The 22,076-nt window shown below is 35.6% G+C and overlaps 1 protein-coding gene across 1 annotated transcript in view; it reads left to right on the forward strand.

Annotated features, from left to right (window-relative positions):
• UGCG (UDP-glucose ceramide glucosyltransferase) overlaps window positions 1–17,493 on the forward strand; it is a 35,673-nt gene extending 18,180 nt beyond the window's left edge. Inside the window, exons 2-9 of the mRNA XM_012768936.2 lie at window positions 3–144; window positions 7,019–7,121; window positions 8,510–8,611; window positions 9,653–9,765; window positions 12,003–12,181; window positions 13,464–13,550; window positions 14,042–14,231; window positions 14,920–17,493. Of these exons, the coding sequence (XP_012624390.1) occupies window positions 3–144; window positions 7,019–7,121; window positions 8,510–8,611; window positions 9,653–9,765; window positions 12,003–12,181; window positions 13,464–13,550; window positions 14,042–14,231; window positions 14,920–15,090 (1,087 nt within the window). The 3' untranslated portion in view covers window positions 15,091–17,493. The remainder of the gene's footprint in view (window positions 1–2; window positions 145–7,018; window positions 7,122–8,509; window positions 8,612–9,652; window positions 9,766–12,002; window positions 12,182–13,463; window positions 13,551–14,041; window positions 14,232–14,919) is intronic.
• Window positions 17,494–22,076: the final 4,583 nt, after the last annotated feature.

A 22,076-nucleotide genomic window follows, 5' to 3' on the forward strand; every position in this document is an offset into this window, starting at 1 on the left:
AGCCGATTACACCTCAACAAGAAGGCAACCGACAAACAGCCATATAGCAAGCTCCCAGGGGTCTCCCTTCTGAAACCACTGAAAGGAGTAGATCCTAACTTAATCAACAACTTGGAAACATTCTTTGAATTGGATTATCCCAAAGTAAGTACGACGTTGTGTTCTTTAGGAATGGGCTAGACCATGTTTTTTGTTTTGTTTTGTTTTTTCTCTTATGGTAAACACTTAAAGAGGAATTTTAACATTGTATAAGGTGAAGATATTAAAAATTCACTATGATGTTGGCTTCATAAAATGTAAGCTTTAGTTGTCATCATCACAGGACAGAAATGGGGTTTGGGAAGGGTATAAATTTCCTTTCTAACAACCTCTATAACCATCTGAAGTAGAAATCCCTGAGTCAACCTCCTGGGATTTAGACATTGTCAAGTGCCTGGTAGTTTGAATATAAAAATTTTCTTCCATGAGTGTTACGTGTGAACAATAGAAGGACCAGGTACTGTGGCTTATGCCTGTAGTCCCAGCTACTCAGGCGGCCAAGGCTAGAGGATTGCTTGAGCCCAGGAGTTTGAGGCTACAAGGAGCTATGATCATGATGTTGCACTCAAGCCTGGGCAACAGAGAGAGACTTTGTCTCTTAAGGGAAAAAAAAACAACAACAACAACAACAATAGGGTAGTGAGAAACAATGTGCAATAGGATACAGGACAGTTAAAAGTAAACATTCCCTGGAGAAACTGGCTTTGTGCCAAGAATAGATTACAGTCAGTTATCCCATTTTCTTGTCACAGTCAGTGGCAAGGCAGGACTTCATCTTGCCTCATTTTTAATTTATTATTCTGATTTTTAATAACTAATGGTATTGCCCATACCATTTAGATAATCTGTAGATCCAGAAACCCAATCTATAAACTCCCTTCATTGGAGATCTTCTCGTTTTCTTGAGATGGAAGTATCTTTTTATCACTTTCCTTTAGAATTCCACCTGTAGTTTCTTAGAACTTAATATTCTTTGATTTTTGTACTTTACTGCAGCTTTTTAAAAATTGCCCATTTGAGGCACTGCTTTTGAAAGGACATCTTAGCAGTAGATAACTTGTGAGAAGAATATGTCTTTAAATTTCTACCCACTTGATTTTCAGTACAGTTTCGTTTTCCCTTTCCAGTCTCTATTCACTTGCCTCAATTTTCACCCTATTGCCTCCGTTTTTCCATACCGATTTGTGCTACTCGGAGAGTCTTCCCTTCTAATTTTTTAGGACAGTGTAGCCCAAGTAGTCAGAGGGAAGGTGACATACACACCACACTTCCTGTGGTGACAGGTTTTCACGCTTTTTTTTTTTTTTTTTTTGCCTTTTAGCCCTTATTTTTCATGGTAGCACCAATGAAAAGAATAAGGAAAACACAGATGAGATAGCCCTAAGGCAGCACAAATTAAGTAGGTAGACAACATGAGTATTAGTTATTTTTCAGTGTTTTTATATTATTACCTTGGAAGTTTTGGAGTTTAGGTATTAGAAGTCAATTTGAAGCAAAAAAATATATATTCTAGTTTGTGTGTATTTATATGTATTTAGTTTTAGAGATTTAAATTATATGCATGTATTTATTCAACTAAATATGTAATTTTTAAAAAATAACATAGTTGTAGATACTCGTGTTTTTTTTTTTCAAACTAAAACATGGCGTTTTATAATTCAAAAGGAATGATATAAATAAAATTAATTGTAAAATAAGCTTTGGAATGAGAAAAATGGAAGTCTTTTAAGCCCCATATAAGTAAATGCAAGGGAGAATTTATCTTTATGAATGAAAGAATATTTTCATTGATTATGAATAAGTCTTAGAGCATAGCTTAGAACCTTATGCATTTATCATTGTGGAATCTCACATGTCAGTTTTTTAACCATCATCCTACCCTTCCCCATTCAGCCACTCTTAAAACTTAGTTATGGAATTTATATGTTGTAGCACTTGTGAGGGGATAGTCATGAGATTTAAATTGTTGAGGAAGTGTGGGTTTTAGTTGTAGAAAGAATTTTTAGAAACAACTCCAGGAACATATGTATCCATTAATTATGAACATTTTAGATGACTCTATACGTAATTTCTTCTTCTGAATCAAGAGATTTTTTTTTTAAATTACAGTTCAGGATTATCTCAAGAACTCTAGTTTTCACATATAGTAGTTATTTTTCCATTTAAGTCATTGAGGCATTTAAGTAGGTTGAGGAGAAAGCTATTTTGATACTCATTATAAAATGAATAATAGCATATGGAGGAGATTGCTTTTATTTATTTCATTTTTGAGTACACAAATTTTACTTCCTAATTATTAAAGTGTTATTAGATGTGTACATAGAAAATTTGGAAAACAGAGGAAAAGTGCAAAGTACCTGCAATTGAAGGGAAATGTTTGATCTCATAGCATTTTATTTGCTTTTTACAAAACTAAACACCATGGCAAATGTTCCACGAAAGACCAAAGTTGAACCACAGAAATCACACAAATCTGAGTGTGAACAGATGAGATGTTTGTGTCACCAAGGAGGCAAATAGTCACAAAATAAATACATGACTGCCAGGCCCAGTGCACTTTAAATTTGTTTTTGGTTGGGTGTAAACATTATTTTACAAAAGAATGGAAACCTTTTCATTCTGGATATAACTTTTTCCTCTGTTATTTGACTTGGAACTTCGTAGGCCATTTTGGGAATAGATAGAATATATATTAAAGTTTTAAAATTGTATTTAATTTTAGACATATGCAAGAGGATTTACTACTGGTACTTGTTCAGAATTTCTAGGATTTAGTTTTGTTGAGACTATATTAATTGCCCTGAAAGACTTCTATGCTTTAAGTATCTTACAAATCCACTTTTATATTGGTACTTATTCCTGGGGGGAAAAAATAGAAGAATGAAAAAGTGATACAATTCATTTTCCTCAAAATTGAGTACTCATTTGGCATCTGCATAAAAGAGATTTGAGGAAAGACTCAGCAGTAGCAGGAAGTTTTGGCAATCTACATCTGAAGTGGCTTGCTGGCTTTACTTCAATAAATCCTGGCCATGTGAAGAATATTTAAATTAACAATCAGTTATTAACAGAGTGAGACTTTCTTTTTTGCAGATGTTACAAGCCCAGTGCCATGTTTTAGGTTCTTCATTGTCAGTGGCGTAGCTGTCCTTAAGATGTATTGCTTCTCTAACCAACTAGTCTTCTAACAAAGAATTTAAAAAGATCAAGCACAAGTTTTGATACATGTTATACTTGTTAATATTTGTTAATACAAGTTTTGTTTACATTGTAGTAGTAAGCCTAAGTCTGAAAGATTTAGGAATTTGCCAAATAGAATTGAAAAACTGTATAAACCATCAAGTTCTTGAGAATAGGTAGCACATATATTCTACATTACTTATCAAAACTTTGAATTGAGAGCAGTTTTCTTAAAAAACTCCTCTTCCTGGCATCTGTCTTCTTCTACCCATACATTACCTAGGACCAAATGTGTTAATTTAACAGGCATGTTCATCACTTACTTTGTGCCTGCAAATGTTCTAGGCATTTGGAGTTTAAGTCCTTTCTGTTGTAGAATTTATATTCTACTGTAGTGTTATTATCATAAAATTTTTCTGTCAACTTGATGTGTAGTTATTTATAAATAATTCAAGATATCCCACTTGATATGCAATATAATTGATTCATATACTAAAAAATTTTTCTATTTTAAGAGAATATTTTATCTTGTTTACTGCAGTAAAAAGTTTATATTGCTAATGTCTACAGGGCTAACTCAAGGAGGACGTATAATATTGTTTATATATTTAAATCTAATGGTATTTATGCATCTAAATTTATTCATAAATGCAAAAAAGTAACATGATTATTACAGTTTTAGATATTCAGTTCTTAAATATCTTAACAGCTGAACGTTCTTAGTTTGTAGATTTTCTTTATACGTCTCTTCTTCTTGGCCATTTCACTATTTGAAATGAAAATGGAAAAATTTGTCAGTTTTGCTATTTGCATAGCAACCTTACCAAAGATTTTATTATGGAAGCTAAACTTCTTACCTTAATTACTAGGGGGGGTTATTTCATATAGTCATACTGCCCATTTAGAGCAGTATTTTCTATCCCTTATATCCCTTGCAGATTTATAAAGTAAATGTTTTCTTGAAATATTTTAAAGGTGTAATGTTTTCAGCACAAACTGTATTTTCGAACATGTATATTTATGCCTAATTCTTTAAATAGCATAAAACTACCTGAAATGTTATTTTTGTGTTAACTAAGAAAGCCTCTAACCAATTTACTGTCTTGCATTTTGCCAGTTGCAATGCAGTTAGAATGACTTAACTATTTTAATACAGAGATTCCTAACAAATGAAATGTTTGTTCAAACTATGAAGACACAGAGGTGAAAAATGATTTCTGGTTAAAATCTGATACTTTAGAAAACACTTGGAAAGCTACCTCCAATTTGGTGTAATTTGCAGTATCTGAAACAATTAAATCAAAGCTATGTGTTTAAGAGTCTGGACATTTTTTGGATAATGTGAATCGAGTTTTATTTACACTCTCACTAATCAGAAGGTATTTGTTTTTAATTAAAAATTAAGTTTAAGAAGTGTAATCAATAAAATTTAAAACTTTAAACCTTGCATCTGAGTAAAGGTAAACTATACCTCCTTTACTTATAACCTCCCTTACTTAACATCATATACTTATGAAAAAATTTTTACTATAACCTAGTAAAGCTTTTTTCTTCCCATTGGGTACATCTCTAGTACTATATTTTGCAAAGTTTCCTCTTGCCAGGAGGAGAAAAAAGCTAAGATTAGCTTTTTTATTATATTTTATGGAATTATATTGCTTATAAACATTTCCATTCACTACATTCACTCATACTTGCAAAACAGCATAAATTATAAAAGCATTAAAGAAACTATGCTATGTTTGGAAAAACAAGGAACTGTTAAGAGCTAGCCTGACTGAGCAGCTTACCATGATAAGAAAGCTAATTGCTACTTTTGCCCTTAGGAAAGTTGCTTAACCTTTCCAATCTTTACTCTTCAGGTCATTGCCTTTTGGTGACTCAAAAAAAAACATTGTTTTGAGAGTCAAGATGGGAGCAAGGCTGATAGTTTATATGACTTCGAGTCAACCCTTTGGGAAATTTCAGAGGTGGGGTAGAAGTGGTTCCCTTTCTAGTCTTAGATTTTTAACTGGTCTCTGGAGACCCCATAACTGTCAAGTTGGTTTCAGTACTTCTTGAGTGGCAATTTTGGTCACTCGTCATTAAAAGTAGACACTGGATAGAATATATAATAACAACAGTAGGTAGAAACTATGAGGAAGGTATACATAGTTTTCCCCATCAACTCAATTATTGAAAAAACTTTTTTCACTTCCTTTTGTGCTCAACCACAAATTTCTTCATTGTCAATTTTTTGCTGACATAAAATGTATTAGGCAAACAATAATGTTATGGTCAAAGATACTGTGAACATTTATCACTTTTTACTTGTGTATGTTTATCAGTAAAAGTAATAAAACAGGCCTTCTCGTTAGCCAAGTTAGTCCCAGCATATTAGACACTTAACAAGTTGTGTCCTTAGCCTTTTTTATTTTTTAGAACACATAGCTTTGTTATGTTTTCATGGATATAATTAAACTCCCTTCTGTGCTTAAAAATGTTCAACCAGTTTTAGAAAGATTTGGTAGGAAATTTGTCATTGAGTCAGCATGAATCTATCACGACTTCTGAAAAAAATTACTACTTAGAATACATATCCCACAAAATAATAGAGTAACATCTTTATATGTGAAAGCAAATGCTTTAAAAGTTTAGTAGTTTAGTGAATGGTAATGTAGAGGTTTAGCTCAAGCTTTTATAAACCTGGCTACATGTCAGAATCACCCCAGACATTCTGATTCAAAAGTCTAAGAATAGGGCCCAATTCTCTTTTTAAAATTAATGTCTCAGGGTAATTTTGACACAGCCAATCAAGTGTCAAGAAATGACTTTTTTAATTTACTGTTAAAGACTAAAAGAGAGCACTAGGTGAAATAAAATCCTGGGCATTTTTATAGTTATAAGGCATGCTTTTTAAGATAGTAAATGTCCAGTCAAATTCTATTTTGTTTCAAAAAAAAATTATACAATAGGCTGGGCGTGGTTGGTCATGCCTGTAATCCCAGCACTTGAGGCTTAGAGTTTGAGACTAGCCTGGGCAACATAGCAAGACCCTGTCTCTATAAAATACAAGCAAAATTAGCTGGGCATGGTGGTACATAACTGTAGTAGTTCCAGCTACTTGGGAGGCTGAGGGGGGAGGATCATTTGAGCCCAGGAGTTCAAGGTTATAGGGAGCTATGATGACACCACCGCACTCTAGCCCAGGTGATAGAGTGAGAAAGACCATGTTTCCAAAAAATAAACACACATGCGCACACACACACACACACACACACATACCAAAAAATCTAATCTTAACTTTGTCCTTTTCATGTGAAGAATTTGGGAAAGCCCTTTAAATTTATCGTAATGGGATTTTTATATGTAATTTGTTGCACCTTTATGAAATAATATTAAGTACAGAGACAAAGCTTCTGGGGAACCAGAGGCTGTGTCTTTTCTACCTCCTGTCTATGTTGCTTTTTACCCTTTGAGCATTTAGTAAGCTCCATAATGAAGGCCATGGCCAAGCCTGGGATCCAGTTTAATTACTAGGCCATGCTTATCTGAGAATAGCCAGACTTTAATTACAGTACTGCCAATCTCTTCCATATCCCTTCTACTTGCAAATAGGCCCCTGTTCCGAGAAGCTTCTCTTCATTAAAGCAACACTTATTATCCTAAGTGTTTGTATCCATTGTATGAATACTCTCTTAACTTTTAATCTGTGTGTGTACAATTGCTTGTTTTTCTTATGCTTTTTGTTTAATCAGTAAGTGCTAGTGAGTTCTTTTTTTAAAGAGGTTAATTTACATAAAATGTATTCTTTGTCTAGTATGAAGTACTCCTTTGTGTACAAGATCATGATGATCCAGCTATTGATGTATGTAAGAAGCTTCTTGGAAAATATCCAAATGTTGATGCTAGATTGTTTATAGGTAAGTAACAAATGAGTCTATCGTAACCATTTTGCTTTGATAGTATCCAGTATCAGTAATCTTCTCTGCAATAAACTATAGGTTAAGGTGTTAGCCATGTTTGCTTTAAGTATGTTTGTTGGAGTAATGAAAATTATTTCCATCCTTTTGAGAAAAGTCATGAAAACAAAAGGTTTTTTTTTCCATATTTGAGATAAACAAAACAACATAAAAAATTATAAATTACTCATCAATATGAGAGGCTGTTATTTTTGTTTTATTAATAATTTCAATGTAGGGACTTTTCTTTATCTCATTGGCTATAATTGAGAGTGAGTGATAGAATTCACTTTTATTGTGTTGGAAAAAGAGTATTTGTCCAAAAGCCTACAGACTTATTCTACAGACTTGTAGAGGTGTGTTTGCTATTAAATTTTTTTTTTACATAGTCCTGCTGTGATCTCTCTCAAAAATCAATAAAGTCATGTAAAATCTTCATTTGGAGTGGACTGTTGAAAAAAAGGAAAATAATATGTTTGCTTTATTTGAAGATAGGACAATGATTTTTAAAATTCTTTATTAGTTTGAAACGCAAATTTGAAAATTATAACTGTAGCACTCCTATGACTTAATCAGGAACATGACAAATCTATCAACTCGTGGTCAGAGATTAAGTTCATTCTTCACATTTGCTATCTTAAACTATTTATTATTATGTATTGTGTTTTTCAGTGTACAAATCTCTGTTAAATATAATCTCACTTGATTGGTGAATTTCTCTGCTGTTTTAATTATCCTAGCTGCAAAATGATTTCCTACAGCTTTTTTTTCCTTAGGACCATTTTTTAAATTGACAAAATTTGTATATGTTTATGGTATACAACGTATTTTGTAATACATATACATTGTGGAATAGCTAAGCCAAGTTAACTAACATACGTATTACCTTACATACTTATCATTTACTTGTAGTGAGAAATCTACCCTTTTAGCAATTTTCAAGTATACAACACATTGTTATTATATATTCTGTCACATACTTATCATATATTTGTGTGAAAAATCTACTCTCAGCAATTTTCAAATATACAGTACATTGTAGTCACCATATTGTACAATTGTCATTTAAATATTGACTCATACTTAACTATTAATGCAAGAACTTAAGAATTAGAACAATTGAAACTCTGAATTTTCAAAGGTAAATGATATAATTCTACTTTTAAGAATGAGCAGTTTTTTCCTAAATATATTATTATGAATAATAGGGAATGTAAAAAATAATGTGAAAATATGTTCATTTAAATTATTAAATGTGCAAGTACTTTTCTCTCTAGCATGTATCTTTATCCTGGAAAGTATTTTTAATGTTACATAAATTTTTAACTACCCTATCCTTACATTTTTAGGTGGCAAAAAGGTTGGCATTAATCCTAAAATTAATAATTTAATGCCAGGATATGAAGTTGCGAAGTATGATCTTATATGGATTTGTGATAGTGGAATAAGAGGTGAGGTTTTTCTTATTTATTTTATAAAACTATTTGTTTGATGACAAAATGCCAAAAGCAATCTGAAAATACATTTATCAATCCTTTTAAACCCTTATGTTTATAGTAGTTTCAATGTTAAACAATTTTTTGTTTTAATATTCGAATTACCTTAAGTTTCTCAACCTCAACAATATTGACATCTTGGGCCTGGTAATTCTTCGTTGTGGGGACTGCCCTGTAGCATGTTTAGCAGCATTCCTGGCCTCTACCCACCAGATGACAGTAGCACCCCCTTCTCAGTTGTAACAACCCAAAATGTCTGCAGACATTGACAGATGTCCCCTGTGGGCAATGAAGTCACGTAAGATGATGTGAGATGAGATGTTTGCTATATGAAGATAGAGTGATTTTAAAAATTTTTTATTAGCTTAAAATGCAAATTTGAAAATTAATGTAAGTATAGGACCCCTATGAATTAATCCAGGAACATGACAACTCTGTCAACTCATAGTCAGAGAGTATGTTCATTCTTTACATTGCTTCCTATCATATATTTATGTTTTTCCATGTATAAATCTCTGTTAAATATAGTCACAGTCCATTCCTGTTAGCAGTCCTATGAAATCAGATACATAAACCCACTGAGAAACTAGAGGCTCATTTCCTGTGGTTGGAGAGTCGAGAAGTCAGCCGAGCACTGAGGTCCTTTGACCTCCTGATTCTTTTCCAGTAGGACACATTGTCTTATTTCAATTTGGAGGTTCTGACATGGGGGTTAATGTTTTCAAGGTATTTCTTGTCTCTGGGACATATTAGGAATATACTGGGCTGAAAATGTATACAGTAAATTAGCTTATAAATTTTGCCTTTTTGAAAATTTGTATTCTGCTCAGAAAGGTGGTTGAGATTCATTTTATTAGATCCAAATGTTTAGAAGAATTTATTAAGACTGTAATAACAATTCACAAAATATATTTGACATTAGTGGGTATTTTACTAAAAAGAAATTTTTTTTCTCTCCCCCTCTCCCATTCCCCCCCCCCTTTTTTTTAATTGTAGTAATTCCAGACACACTTACTGACATGGTTAATCAAATGACAGAAAAAGTAGGCTTGGTTCATGGGCTGCCTTATGTAGCAGACAGACAGGGCTTTGCTGCCACATTAGAACAGGTAAGTATGGTGGTTATAAATAATACTCTTGTTATCAGACCCCTAACCTCCCAGAAGCTTGAGATATATTCCAAGTCTGAGAGTTGGGACATGCCATCTGCAGGAACTGTATTAAGTCCATTTGGGAACCTGCTGTGTTCTAGAATACTCAGGTTGAGAGCAGCTGTTTTCATTAGTGAGGAAATTGCTGGGCTCCTGTCTGCACTGTGCCAGTGGACAGCAGTGCACAGGAAATGTCTTGTGGTCTTCCTGCCAGCCAAACAAAGTATATTCTTTTCCTTTATGGTGTTCACTTTCAGTTCTAGACTACTGACTTGCATAAAAGGACATATTATATTGTTCTATCAAAGATTCAAATCTGAAAAGAACCTTTTTAAAATATCAAGTATTTCATATATACAAAAAAGGAAATTTGTTCACATAAGTCATCATAAAATCCATTTGTTTTCTTTTAAAGCAGGCTTCTAATAATTGTCTGAGGAGCTTATTTTATGTTTTCCTTCTAATTTTTTCTCTTCAGCTTATAATAGAAATATTAACTTGTGTATGGGAAACTATAAATTATAGGAAAATAGAAGAAGCAAAAAACCAATTAGAGGAAGTTACTGTTTTTAAAAATTAAGGTTGTTTATTTTTGTTTTACCATTTAGGCACTTTGGATTTTTTTCCTACATGCCTTTTAAAAAACATAATTAAGATAGTATTCTAAAAGCAATTTGTATCTTATTTTTGTCACTTCATAAGCTTTTGCCATATCATTAATAACTTTTCATAAAAGTAATTTTATTGGCTATATCATAGTCTATCATATAAATGTCCAATGCTTAATCATTCGTGTACTGTTAAACATTTAGGAGGAAAAACTTGTCTTAAGGTTTTAAGGGAGGGATATGTGGTTTCACGTATCCCTTTAAATACATCAGCTTACTCTTAAACATATCTGCGTTTATATTCCTTTGAATTGCAGTCTTATGATTGCCACAGATCTGAAAGGGTAAAGGTACTTTGTGAGAACTTGGCATTTGACCTTTGGCAATTTGAACCATGAGCTCTTAGTATTACTTGTGAATATATTTGTCTTATTACATGAAATCATTAAATGTCAGAGTTTTTGTTAAGTAAAAGAAAGCCCGGGGTATACACTTTAAAATACTGTGTATTCTTATCTACTACATTGAATTTTTTTCTTAGAAATATCCAAGTTGGTGTATATGTCAGTGATAAACATCTTCCAGAATATACCCCTCCCTTAGTGTAGGTTTAATCCCTAGAAGTCACTCTGCCTTACTTGGAGTAATGGAGGTATGCCAGAGTAATCATTGTAGTCTTTTAAGAAATCCTGGGAGCCTTCAATTCAGTCCCTAGTCCCACCTCATTCCTAAAATCTCACTTAATAATGGCATGAGGAATTAAGCTGTGTGCTTCTGGTCTTAGAAGTTAGGTTCCATTCAGTCCCACAGATACCAGGGCTTGGGGTGGGAAGCAAGAATGATAATCACCCCTCAAAATTCTCTTGTTCTGGACTGTCTGCAACCCCTGCCATTGAGAAAGATCACTACTCTTTATATTAAGCTTATTAGAAAGGGCAGCATGTTCGAAGTATAAATAATAAGTACAGTTTTATGTCTAATAATTGGAGTGATGACAGTCTTTCTACTATTGATTTATTGATTGTATATCTCATGACTTCAGAGTATATCTGGAGAAAGGGCAGTATGAGTTGGGAGATAGAATTTTAATATCCGTCATATTTATGAAAATTACATTGAAAAAGAAAACTGTGGAAACTGAGAAGGATCTCAGTGACTCGGGGACGTGATATACCTATAGGTGATGTGTGTATGTATGTATGTTGTTATGCATGTATACACACACACGTGCAAAGGTATATTGATCCAAATAAAATAAGTAGATATGTGTATATATTTTTTCATGAACACCCTAAAAATAGGATACATTAAATATTTGTTTATATTTTATATGTCAATGAGTGATATTTTTGTGTGTCTTATTTTGTATCCAAGTTAAGTTTTATTTGGATAAATCTTAAATCTTTAAATTTCTACTGACTGCTTTATGTAAACTCTATTGTATACCACTTTTTATTCAGGTAGTATATGTAAGAATAACAGGATATTTACTCAATTATATTTTTAAAAGATCATTAGGAAAAAATTAATAAGCATCATACTTTTAGCATAATATTCTAATTGGATACATTTGTGTTTTGGGGGCAGGTATATTTTGGAACTTCACATCCGAGGTACTATATCTCTGCCAACGTAACTGGTTTCAAATGTGTAACAGGAATGTCTTGCCTAATGAGAAAGGACGTGTTAGATCAAGCAGGGGGACTTATAGCTTTTGCTCAATACATTGCTGAAGATTACTTTATGGCCAAAGCTATAGCTGACCGGTAAGAAAACTAAATTAAGCCTTAGTATTTTTATTACCTAACTTCTGTTGATTTATTCTTTTTGTTCAACCCATGGATTAGGGCTTTTTTATTTTATTTTTTGCTACTGAGTACAGAGTAGGTTAATAATTTTAGAAAGCAGTTTATAATTCTAATTATATAATTACAAATATGTACTAATGAAGTAAGTAAATGTTCTGATTCCTCCAAACTTTTCAACTTACTGTGTTTTAAAGTGGTTAAAGGAAGCTTCTCTGTGATTGTGAATTTTTATTATTATAGATGTAAATTTCTATGTGTTGTATGAGAATTAAAACTATCAGCAATTTAGGTGATGGGTATATTAAAAGCAATCATAAGCCAGTAGGTGAAATTTTAAGGAATATCATTTTAAATTTTGAAATTTCTCAGTAAATTATTCAATGCTTTCCTAAGAAGCTACCTAAAGATTCATGTGATTGACTAGCATTTATCACAAAATACCTGTTTGATTTTAAAGGTGATTGCTGCCTTGTGTGGCAATTTATTCAAAATGTAGTTTTAAAAATTGAAGTATGTTTTAAAAATTCTCATGACGGGCCAGCCATAGTGGCTCATGCCTGTGATCCTAGCACTCCGGGAGGCCAAGGCCGGAAGATTGCTTAAACTCAGGAGTCCGAGACCAGCCTGAGCAAGAGCAAGACCCCATCTCTACAAAATATAGAAAACTTAGCTGGGCATGGTGGTATGCACCTGTAGTCCCAACTACTTGGGAAGCTGAGGGAGGAGGATCGCTTGAGCCCAGGGATGTGAGGTTGCAGTGAGCTATGATAACACCACTGCACTCTAGCCAGAGCAATGGAGCGAGACTGTGTCTCAAAAAAAAAAATTCTCCTAATGGTGATCATGTGGTTTTTGGTTTGTTAGTGAGATACATTATGCTACTCTTTGTTTACATTTCTTGTTGAATATTCACACTCACAATTTTTTGTTTGTTTGGTTAGTAGTCATCAGCGACTAAACTATTAAATACAGAACTCTCTCCATTTAGTAATTTCAGAGTGACTATATTTTACGTGTTTCTTAACTGTAAAGTCGGGAGGTTATAGTTTCTTTCAGCTCTTAGACAGTGCTGTCATGAGCCAACGTAATTGCTAAAACACCCATAAGTATAGTATACGTTAAATAGTGTGCTAATCCTGAGGACTGGGCTCACTCTTTACAGTGATTAATGAATGTATAACCAGTTATGCTTACACGTATTCATCATCATAGCTTATTTTATAATTGTCTTAATTTTCAGAGGTTGGAGGTTTGCAATGTCCACCCAAGTTGCAATGCAAAACTCTGGCTCATATTCAATTTCTCAGTTTCAATCCAGAATGATCAGGTAAATCAACTGACTTTTTTATAGTTTGTTAAAAGAAAAGGGAGGAGGGATTTTTATACGTGGTCTCATATGGTTAAAAAAACTAGATCTAAAGGTCAGAGTTTAGTTTACTTCCAGAAAATAGAATCTAATTTCTATATTAAAGTAAATTTAATGTCTAAATATATTTTCTTTGCTGTGTTAGACTGAAAGCATTAAAAAAAGATGTTGAAACTTTGAATTTTTTTAATATGCTGATCTCTATTTTCTAATTTTCTGTACTTTGATAAAATTTTATGATCTACGTTCCTGAGAATATGGGCCATACAAATGAATTTATAGACTTTTTTTCTTTGATATACTAAATAAAAATAGAAAAGAGATTCATTTTTAAAGATGTTTAAAGAGAAGAGACTATATAACAAGGTTAAAAGTTGATTACTTTGGGAAGGGAACAATTAGTCTTGTAACCAGGCTGTTGTTTTAAAGAAAATCCTTCTTATTTTTTTTAGGTGGACCAAATTGAGAATTAACATGCTTCCTGCTACAATAATTTGTGAACCAATTTCAGAATGCTTTGTTGCCAGTTTAATTATTGGATGGGCAGCCCATCATGTATTCAGATGGGATATTATGGTATTTTTCATGTGTCATTGCCTGGCATGGTTTATATTTGACTACATTCAACTCAGGGGTGTCCAGGTATGTGGAAAGGCATGAAAAGGTTGGCAGTCATTTGGTGGAATTAAAACTGTTTTAATATAGAAAAGGTTGAAGAAAATCTATCTGAGCCATTTATTCAGCTTCCCATTGAAGGTTAATATCAGGTTTAAACATCATTTTCGTGGCTCACACCTGTGTAATCCTAGCACTCTGGAAGGCTGAGGCAGGAAGATCGATTAAGCCCCAGGACTTTGGGGCTGTAGTGAGCTATGGTGACACCACTGCACCCTTCCCCGGGGCAACAGAGCAAGACTCTGTCTCAAAAATAAAAAAGAAAATCAAATTCACCTCTTCACTACACCCTTTCAAATTCTTAAAAAAATAAAAATAAACATTACTTTCTCTAGCAGGATGTTAACGTAAAAGTTAACTTGATTTGTATGTTTCAGTTAATTGTACAGTCATTTTTATTAAGACTCCAAAACTGTAATGTTCAGCATATCAGTGAGTACTCAAACTAAGAATATGTCAGGATAGTTGTTATTTTCGTGTTGCTTCTACTAATAATTAACATTTTCTTAAACGATGTAGCATGGTAGTTAAATTACCTAAGGAAACAGACTTGATTTTATGTAGTATACTTAGAAAAGTGAAATCCAAGAATTTCATTTTTTTTAACTGTCTTCAGTCTGAGAGTGAGTAATTTTTTTTTTTTTTTAATTTCTAGGGTGGCACGCTGTGTTTTTCAAAACTTGATTATGCTGTCGCTTGGTTCATCCGCGAATCCATGACAATATACATTTTTTTGTCGGCATTATGGGACCCTACCATAAGCTGGAGAACTGGTCGCTACAGATTGCGCTGTGGGGGTACAGCAGAGGAAATCCTAGATGTATAACTACAGCTTTGTGACTGTATATAAAGGAAAAAAAGAGAAGTATTATAAATTATGTTTATATAAATGCTTTTAAAAGATCTACCTTCAGTAGTTTTATCACATGTATGTTTTGGTATCTGTTCTTTAATTTATTTTTGCATGGCACTTGTGTCTGTGAAAAAAAAAAAAAAACACATCTGTAGTCTTGGCCAAATGATACACTTTATTTTGTGGAAGTAGAAAATCAGGAGAATTGGTTCTAGGAACCTGGGTTTGTTTTTTGTTGTTTATTTTTTTAAAATAAATGAATAAATGCATATATATATATATATATGAATGCTCTGCAACAAACACTATGACAGTATCCTTCAGTAGAGAAAGTTTCTCATTTGTGAGTACACTCTTTTAGAATATTTGTGGGTGAAATGGGAGCAAGCTTTGGGGGTTTAGAAAAGACCAGAAGGTAATAACTATTCATGTCCAATGTGAATGGTATTAATGCAGTGAATAACCCACAGCGAGGTACTAAGAAACTTTTTCATGCTTTATGCCTACCTCTTCCAGTTGTTGCAGAGCAAATATAAATTGTAATAAGGTAGCTAGGCCTTACAGAAACAAACGGAAAAACTTTTAAAAACTAATAATAATAAAAGAGCTGGAGTCTAGTATTTATATGAATCTGTAAGTGATATTTTTTGGTCTCAACTGCAATGAACCAAAAGTTGGCTGAGTTTGGTTTTTAATTGTAGCCGTGTATTGAAGGCATCTTTTTGACCAACTCTTGTTGGTTCTGTCTTGAACCATTGTTAATCACTGTGCTGTAATTAGTATAGCTAAATCTTCTCCTTCCCTGCTCCTTACCCGACCCACCCCATCTTTCCTTAACTTTTTTTCAGGGGTGGGGGTTGGGAGTGGTTTTGTTTTAGTGTGAGTGGATGTTTTGATAGTTGTAAGGAAAAATGCATTTCAGACACATTTCACACATGAGCTATTTTCTTACACAGTATGTCTTATTGTTAATAAGAATGTAATTTCATGATACAGGTATTTAATATCTTTTTTTAAGTAAATGAATATTCTAGCCATCAATAATAAATTGCAGTAGAGTATTAAGAGGGGACAGGATGAGTTTTACTCTTAAAATTAATCAGTATCAAACTAAGTCTACTGTGTGTGTGTTTTTTTTTTTTTTACTATTTTAGTCTAGTCTTATTTAAATTGGATTTTTGTATTCCAGTTTGTATGACAAAGTAGACTAGATGAGCGCTAGTTGTAAATGCATGCCGTACTTCACTTTTCTCCCCCCACCATGCCGCTAAACTTGCTTGTCAGGTTGTGCTTAACTTGTGGTGAACTGGACTTGTTTTTGTTTTTAAAAAATAAGCAAAAATGTAAGGGACAGTGCATAAGCCTTTCAGTTTTTTTGTGGTGGAATTTTGCTTTTTCTTCAGGATCGGATGGCATGTTGTCCTTACCAAGGCCTACTGCAGGGCTAACACTGGCAATATGGCAGCTTCAAATTCTAAGTTACTACAGTTTCCATGTCAAAGCATACTGTGTAGCATATTAGCAATAACTACATATTTATAGAAAATGAACACTTTTTCACTTTACTGAGCCAATTCATTCAATTGTCTAGTGATTATATACACAGTTTAAATCGCAATATATCTATTAATGTGTATACACATTATAGTGAAAGCTTTTCTCTGGGCCAAACTGCTTCTTTCTTTTTTTTTTTTTTTTTTGCCTTATGATGAATTGTTTGAAGGGCATTTTTTATGAACAAAGGCTTGGATGCATATTCCTTTCTTTATGTGAAATGGGTAGTATTGTTCCCTGAGGAAAACTGCACAGTAAAAACCAGTCTAGTTGTGACCCACTGTGTGTTTATTTTTGTTGAATTACTATTCTGTGAGTTGAATTTTGCTGACCATGTGTTGGAATTTTGCTAATCTGTTGGTTTGTTTAATGAAGTTTGTTTAATGAAGTTTGGTTGATGCCATCCTTTGCACTGCTGAAGTAAAACCTTGTTTATTACGTAAGCTTTTTGCTGATCTCAGTATGGGCAATGTAACAACAAAACCAAAATGGCTGGACAGACTTCTTGTGTTTTGTAAATATAAAAAAATGACTGTTCTGTATGTGTGTTTAATGTGGTAGTGGAGTATTTCCTTAAAGTGAAGCTTCACTTAAGCACACAGAGTGATTCTTTGTTTAGCAAGTTTGGAGTGATAAAATTGTAAAAATTAATATAAATGTTGAAGAAAGCATTACAACAGAACTATAGAAGTCCAAATTTAATAAACTGTCTTTTTAAAAAGAAAAGCTCCAATAAGTGTCTAGAATATACCATGTTTTGTTATTTAAAATCATTGTCTTAAGTTTTTTGTTCGAAAAATAAAACTTTGAATACAATCAAAACATTAGCAATAATGTCTTTTTTGTTTACTGTCTTTCCTTTTATATTTTATAAATAATCTAACATGTTCTGCCACTCACATCAGAATTATTAGAAGAGCTTTTGTCAAGTGTTAATATTAAAATCTTCCTTTTTCCTGAGCCATGGGCAGTCTTACGGCATAAAGTAGGGCTTTTCTACATTGGTTGCATGCTAGAATCACCTGGAATACTTTTAAAAGCTACATATACTGGGGCCCTGTCCACAGAGATTCTGGTTTAATCATTCTGTGTAAGGCCTGCACTCTGCTTGTGGTTCTGCTGTGAGAATTACTGGGCTTTAATAACAATTTAGACAAGATCCAGTGGTCCCTTTGGCCCTTCTCCTCTGGGCTTAAGATCTGAACTCGGCCATTTAGATCTTACTGCTCTAATGACTAGGAAAGATAAATTCAAGGAAAGGAATGGAATGGCATTGCTGCTTGAGGCCTGAATGGGAAATGGACTAAGCTGTACGCCACACACTGTCCAGGGGCCAGGTTTCTCCCACGCCTCTTTTACCACCAGCCCATGAGAAGAGAATAGGCCAAACAAGAGAGCAAATCCCAGGGGAGAAGGAGTCACCTATAGACAGAATGTGTCCCCCCAAAATTCATACATTGAAACCTAATCCCCAATGTGAATGGATTTCAAGGTGGGGCCTTTGGGAGGTGATTAAGTCACGAGGGTTGTACCCTCGTGATGGGATTAGTGTTCTTGTAAACCCCAGAGAGCTCCCTTGCCCGTTCTGCCAAGTGAGGATACAGCAGAAGGAGGGCCCTTACTAGTCACTGAACCTGCTGGTGCCTAGATCTTAGACTTTCCAGCCTCCAGAACTGCAAGAAATAAATTTCTCTTGTTCATAAGCCACTGAGTCTGCAGTATCCTGTTACAGGAGCCCTAGCAGACTAAGACAATCTAAAAGGGATCTGGCTGGGGCTTGCCAGAGGTTCCATTCCTGGCTCCTGCATCCAGTAAACAAGTTCATTCCTCCCACTTTGTATACTTATAACCCTACAGTTTAAGAAATGGTCAAGACCAAGTTGAGCCAGGTGAACCTTGTAGAATGAAGCTGAGACACCTACGGTGAGAGTTGTGACCACAAGGGTGGGGTGGCCGTGGCATCCATTGGTGGCAGAGCTGGGAGTAGCTCCTGCATCAGGTCCCAGTGTGATACGTTTCTCCTTGTTTCAAGTTCTGCCTGCAACAGCTTTCAAACTTAACCTTGAAATTAAAAAAAAAACAACCACCACCATAGTTTTAATTGCCATCTGTTCTAACTCTTAAAAACTGTCTTAGAGAACCAGATTCAAACCTGCAGAACAAGAATGTAAGTTACTATAAAGCTTGTTGAAAGTAAATGCTTTACGATGTATTGAGATTAGTACATATCACAAGACTGTTCATGAGAATGAAAATAGTTCACACCTTTCCTTCTGGTTTATCAGGACCTAGTGCTTGAGTTGTTACTTATTCATTTCAAGTAATGGTGTATAACCATATCAACTTCATTTTGGTGGAAAGAAAGCAAACATTGCAAAACAGTGAACACCTATCCCTGCAGAGATGTAGGAATATGCATTTATTTATTTATTTTTTTTCTTGAGACAGAGTCTCACTTCGTTGCCCAGGCTAGAGTGAGTGCCATGGTGTCAGCCTAGCTCACAGCAGCCTCAGACTCCTGAGCTCAAGCGATCCTTCTGCCTCAGCCTCCCAAGTAGCTGGGACTCCGGGCATGCATCACCATGCCCGACTAATTTTTTCTATATATTTTTAGTTGGCCAATTAATTTTTTTCTATTTTTAGTAGAGACAGGGTCTCACTCTTGCTCAGGCTAGTTTTGAACTCCTGACCTTGAGCAATCCGCCCGCCTCAGCCTCCCAGAGTGAGAAATATGCATTTAAATGAATAATTTTCTTTAAAAATATCGATGTCTGCAAAAGAGTTTAAAATCACTATCTTAGCATTTTTTGAAAACCAAAAATACATATCTTAACAGATCCTTAAGCAGTTGCCTAAGAACCAAAATGTGCTAAACCCCTCACGTGGCCCCTCCCCAGTTCTGGGACAGATTAGCAGAGACTGTGGAGTCGTTTCATGTGGTTGTGCTGTTTAGACTATTAGTCATCAAGACACGCATGCTAATGGCATGGGCGTGTAATTATCTAATTTAAACAAGTTAGAGATACCATTTATTCCTCTGTAGGTACCTGCGCCACCCTCCCTTGCTGCTTGCAGTCATGCCACCTTTGTTTTCTGACCCTTGTCACCAGCCCTGGAACTTGTCTCATCTCCCCTCTTGACTGACCTCACCAGGCGGGCCAGAGGAACCTGCTGGAGAAGGCCAGCAGACCGTGGTGCAGCCCTGGAGCAGGGGAGAGGAGTAGAGCTCAAGGTGGGGACTTGGGAATAGTTTCAATAGCAGTGAGGGCTGAAGACGGTGAATATAATCAAAGACAGAGCATCGTCAACTCAGGAGAACTAAGAATCTTGGGGACCTAGTTAGAGGTACCGTGGGAGAAAAACATCTAGGCAAAGAGGATGCCAAACCTGGGGTCTGAAATGGGCATTTTGGCAGCTGTGGGACTTCAGGGAGTTTACTTAGCCTCTCTGAGCCCAGGTTTATTACCAAATAGGCTGGGGCGTGTTGAAGCACCTCCTGAGATGGTAGAGATGAATAAATGAGGTATATAAAGCATGGTGATGGCTAGTTCCTTTTCCCTTTCTTTCTTTTCTTTCTTTCTTTCTTTTTTTTTTTTTTGAGACAGAGTCTTGCTTTGTTGCCCAGGCTAGAGTGAGTGCCGTGGCGTCAGCCTAGCTCACAGCAACCTCAAACTCCTGGGCTCAAGCAATCCTCCTGCCTCAGCCTCCCGAGTAGCTGGGACTACAGGCATACGCCACCACGCCCGGCTAGTTTTTTCTATATATATATTAGTTGGCCAACTAATTTCTTTCTATTTATAGTAGAGACGGGGGTCTCGCTCTTGCTCAGGCTGGTTTCGAACTCCTGACCTCAAACAATCCGCCCGCCTTGGCCTCCCAGAGTGTTAGGATTACAGGCGTGAGCCACTGCACCCGGCCCCTTTTCCCTTTCAAAGAAGAAAGAAGGAGTAAAAGGAGTGCCGCGGGGACCCTACAAAGAGAGATTTCAAGAAGGAAGAAGATAAGGGAGGGGTCGTAGACACCATAAAGAATGAGAAGAGGCTGGTGAATTCTGGAGCAGCCAGCTCCCTGCGGTGTCGCCAGTGTTGGGTCTCAGTCCATCAGGCATTGTCGCAGATGGTGAGAGGTGACGTATCTGCACGGGAGTAATGTAGCTTTTTTTTTAATGAATGATTTTGCTTGTTTTACATGAAGTTACATTTTCTTCAGTGAGAGAGAGAGGAGTGGGATTCTCAGAGCCAGAAATTTCTCCTAACCCTGACAGCGCCCATAGGACTCTGGTGCCAAAGAAACATTTGAAGAGTGGTGGCTCCTGAGAAGCCAGTTCAGTAGAGTAGAAGGAGCAGAAGTCAGAGTGTTTTGGGCTTGGCTGCATGTGAAGAAGAAATGAAAGCTATGGGAATAGATTATTTGGAAACTGCAACAGTGATGCATTTCCCACCGAAGGTCTCAGTATTACTAGACTAAAAAAAGACCTTGCACTCGACTTGCATTGGTGAGAAATTTCTAAAGAATTCAAGTCAGAAAGAGATGACGAAGGGTAACTGTCCATCGCCATTTTCCAGGCTCCTGACTTTCTCCGAGACTATCGCCCTATGACGTGATCTGCATCCAAGCTTTGGGCTCCCCCACTTCCTACTCACAACCACCACAGTATGCATCTTTTCACTTTCTTTCTCTCTCTCTCTTTTTTTTTTTAGAGACAAGGTCTCTCTCTGTCACCAAGACTGGAGTGCAGTGGTGTCATCATTGTTCATTGTACCCTCAAAATCCTGGGCTCAACCAATCCTCCTGCCTCAGCCTTCCAAGTAGCTGGAACTACAGGCATGTACTACCACATCTGGCTAATTTTTCTATTTTTTTATAGAGACAGGGGTCTTGCTAGGTTGTCCAGGCTGGTCTCGAACTCCTGGGCTCCAGTGATCCTCCCACCTCAGAGCCTCCCAAAGTGCTGGGATTACAGGCATGAGCCACCAGGCCTGGCTTATTTTGTTCTTACTTGCTTATTTTTGCTCATATTGCTTGTTTTACCTCCTGTGTTGTCTCTACATTGGCCTAGAGCTTACCCTCTGACTTTGGCTTCTTTTTTGGACTCCATGTTCCTCGCCATTACCCAAAGCCCAGCAAAAGGTGGTCCTTCCCTTGCTACTCTCTCTTCATGTCATCGTGGCCAGCCTCAGCTGTTCGCCTTCAACCCAGTCCTCACTCTCCCCAGACGACTGTTCTCCATGTGGAACCAGAGCCTCCTTGCTCCCACGCTGTCTCCCTGCCCTGAAAGTTCCTCTCCCTCCCTCCCTCCATCTTCACTTTCCCTTCCCAGTGGGGCATCCTTGTCCTTTGAACCTCAGCTCACACTCAATTCAGGACCTGTCTGTAGTTCTGTGCGCTCACATTTTGTCCCTTTC

The sequence above is a fragment of the Microcebus murinus genome, chromosome 12 (assembly GCF_040939455.1).
Source record: "Microcebus murinus isolate Inina chromosome 12, M.murinus_Inina_mat1.0, whole genome shotgun sequence".
Classification (NCBI taxonomy): Eukaryota; Metazoa; Chordata; class Mammalia; order Primates; family Cheirogaleidae; genus Microcebus; species Microcebus murinus.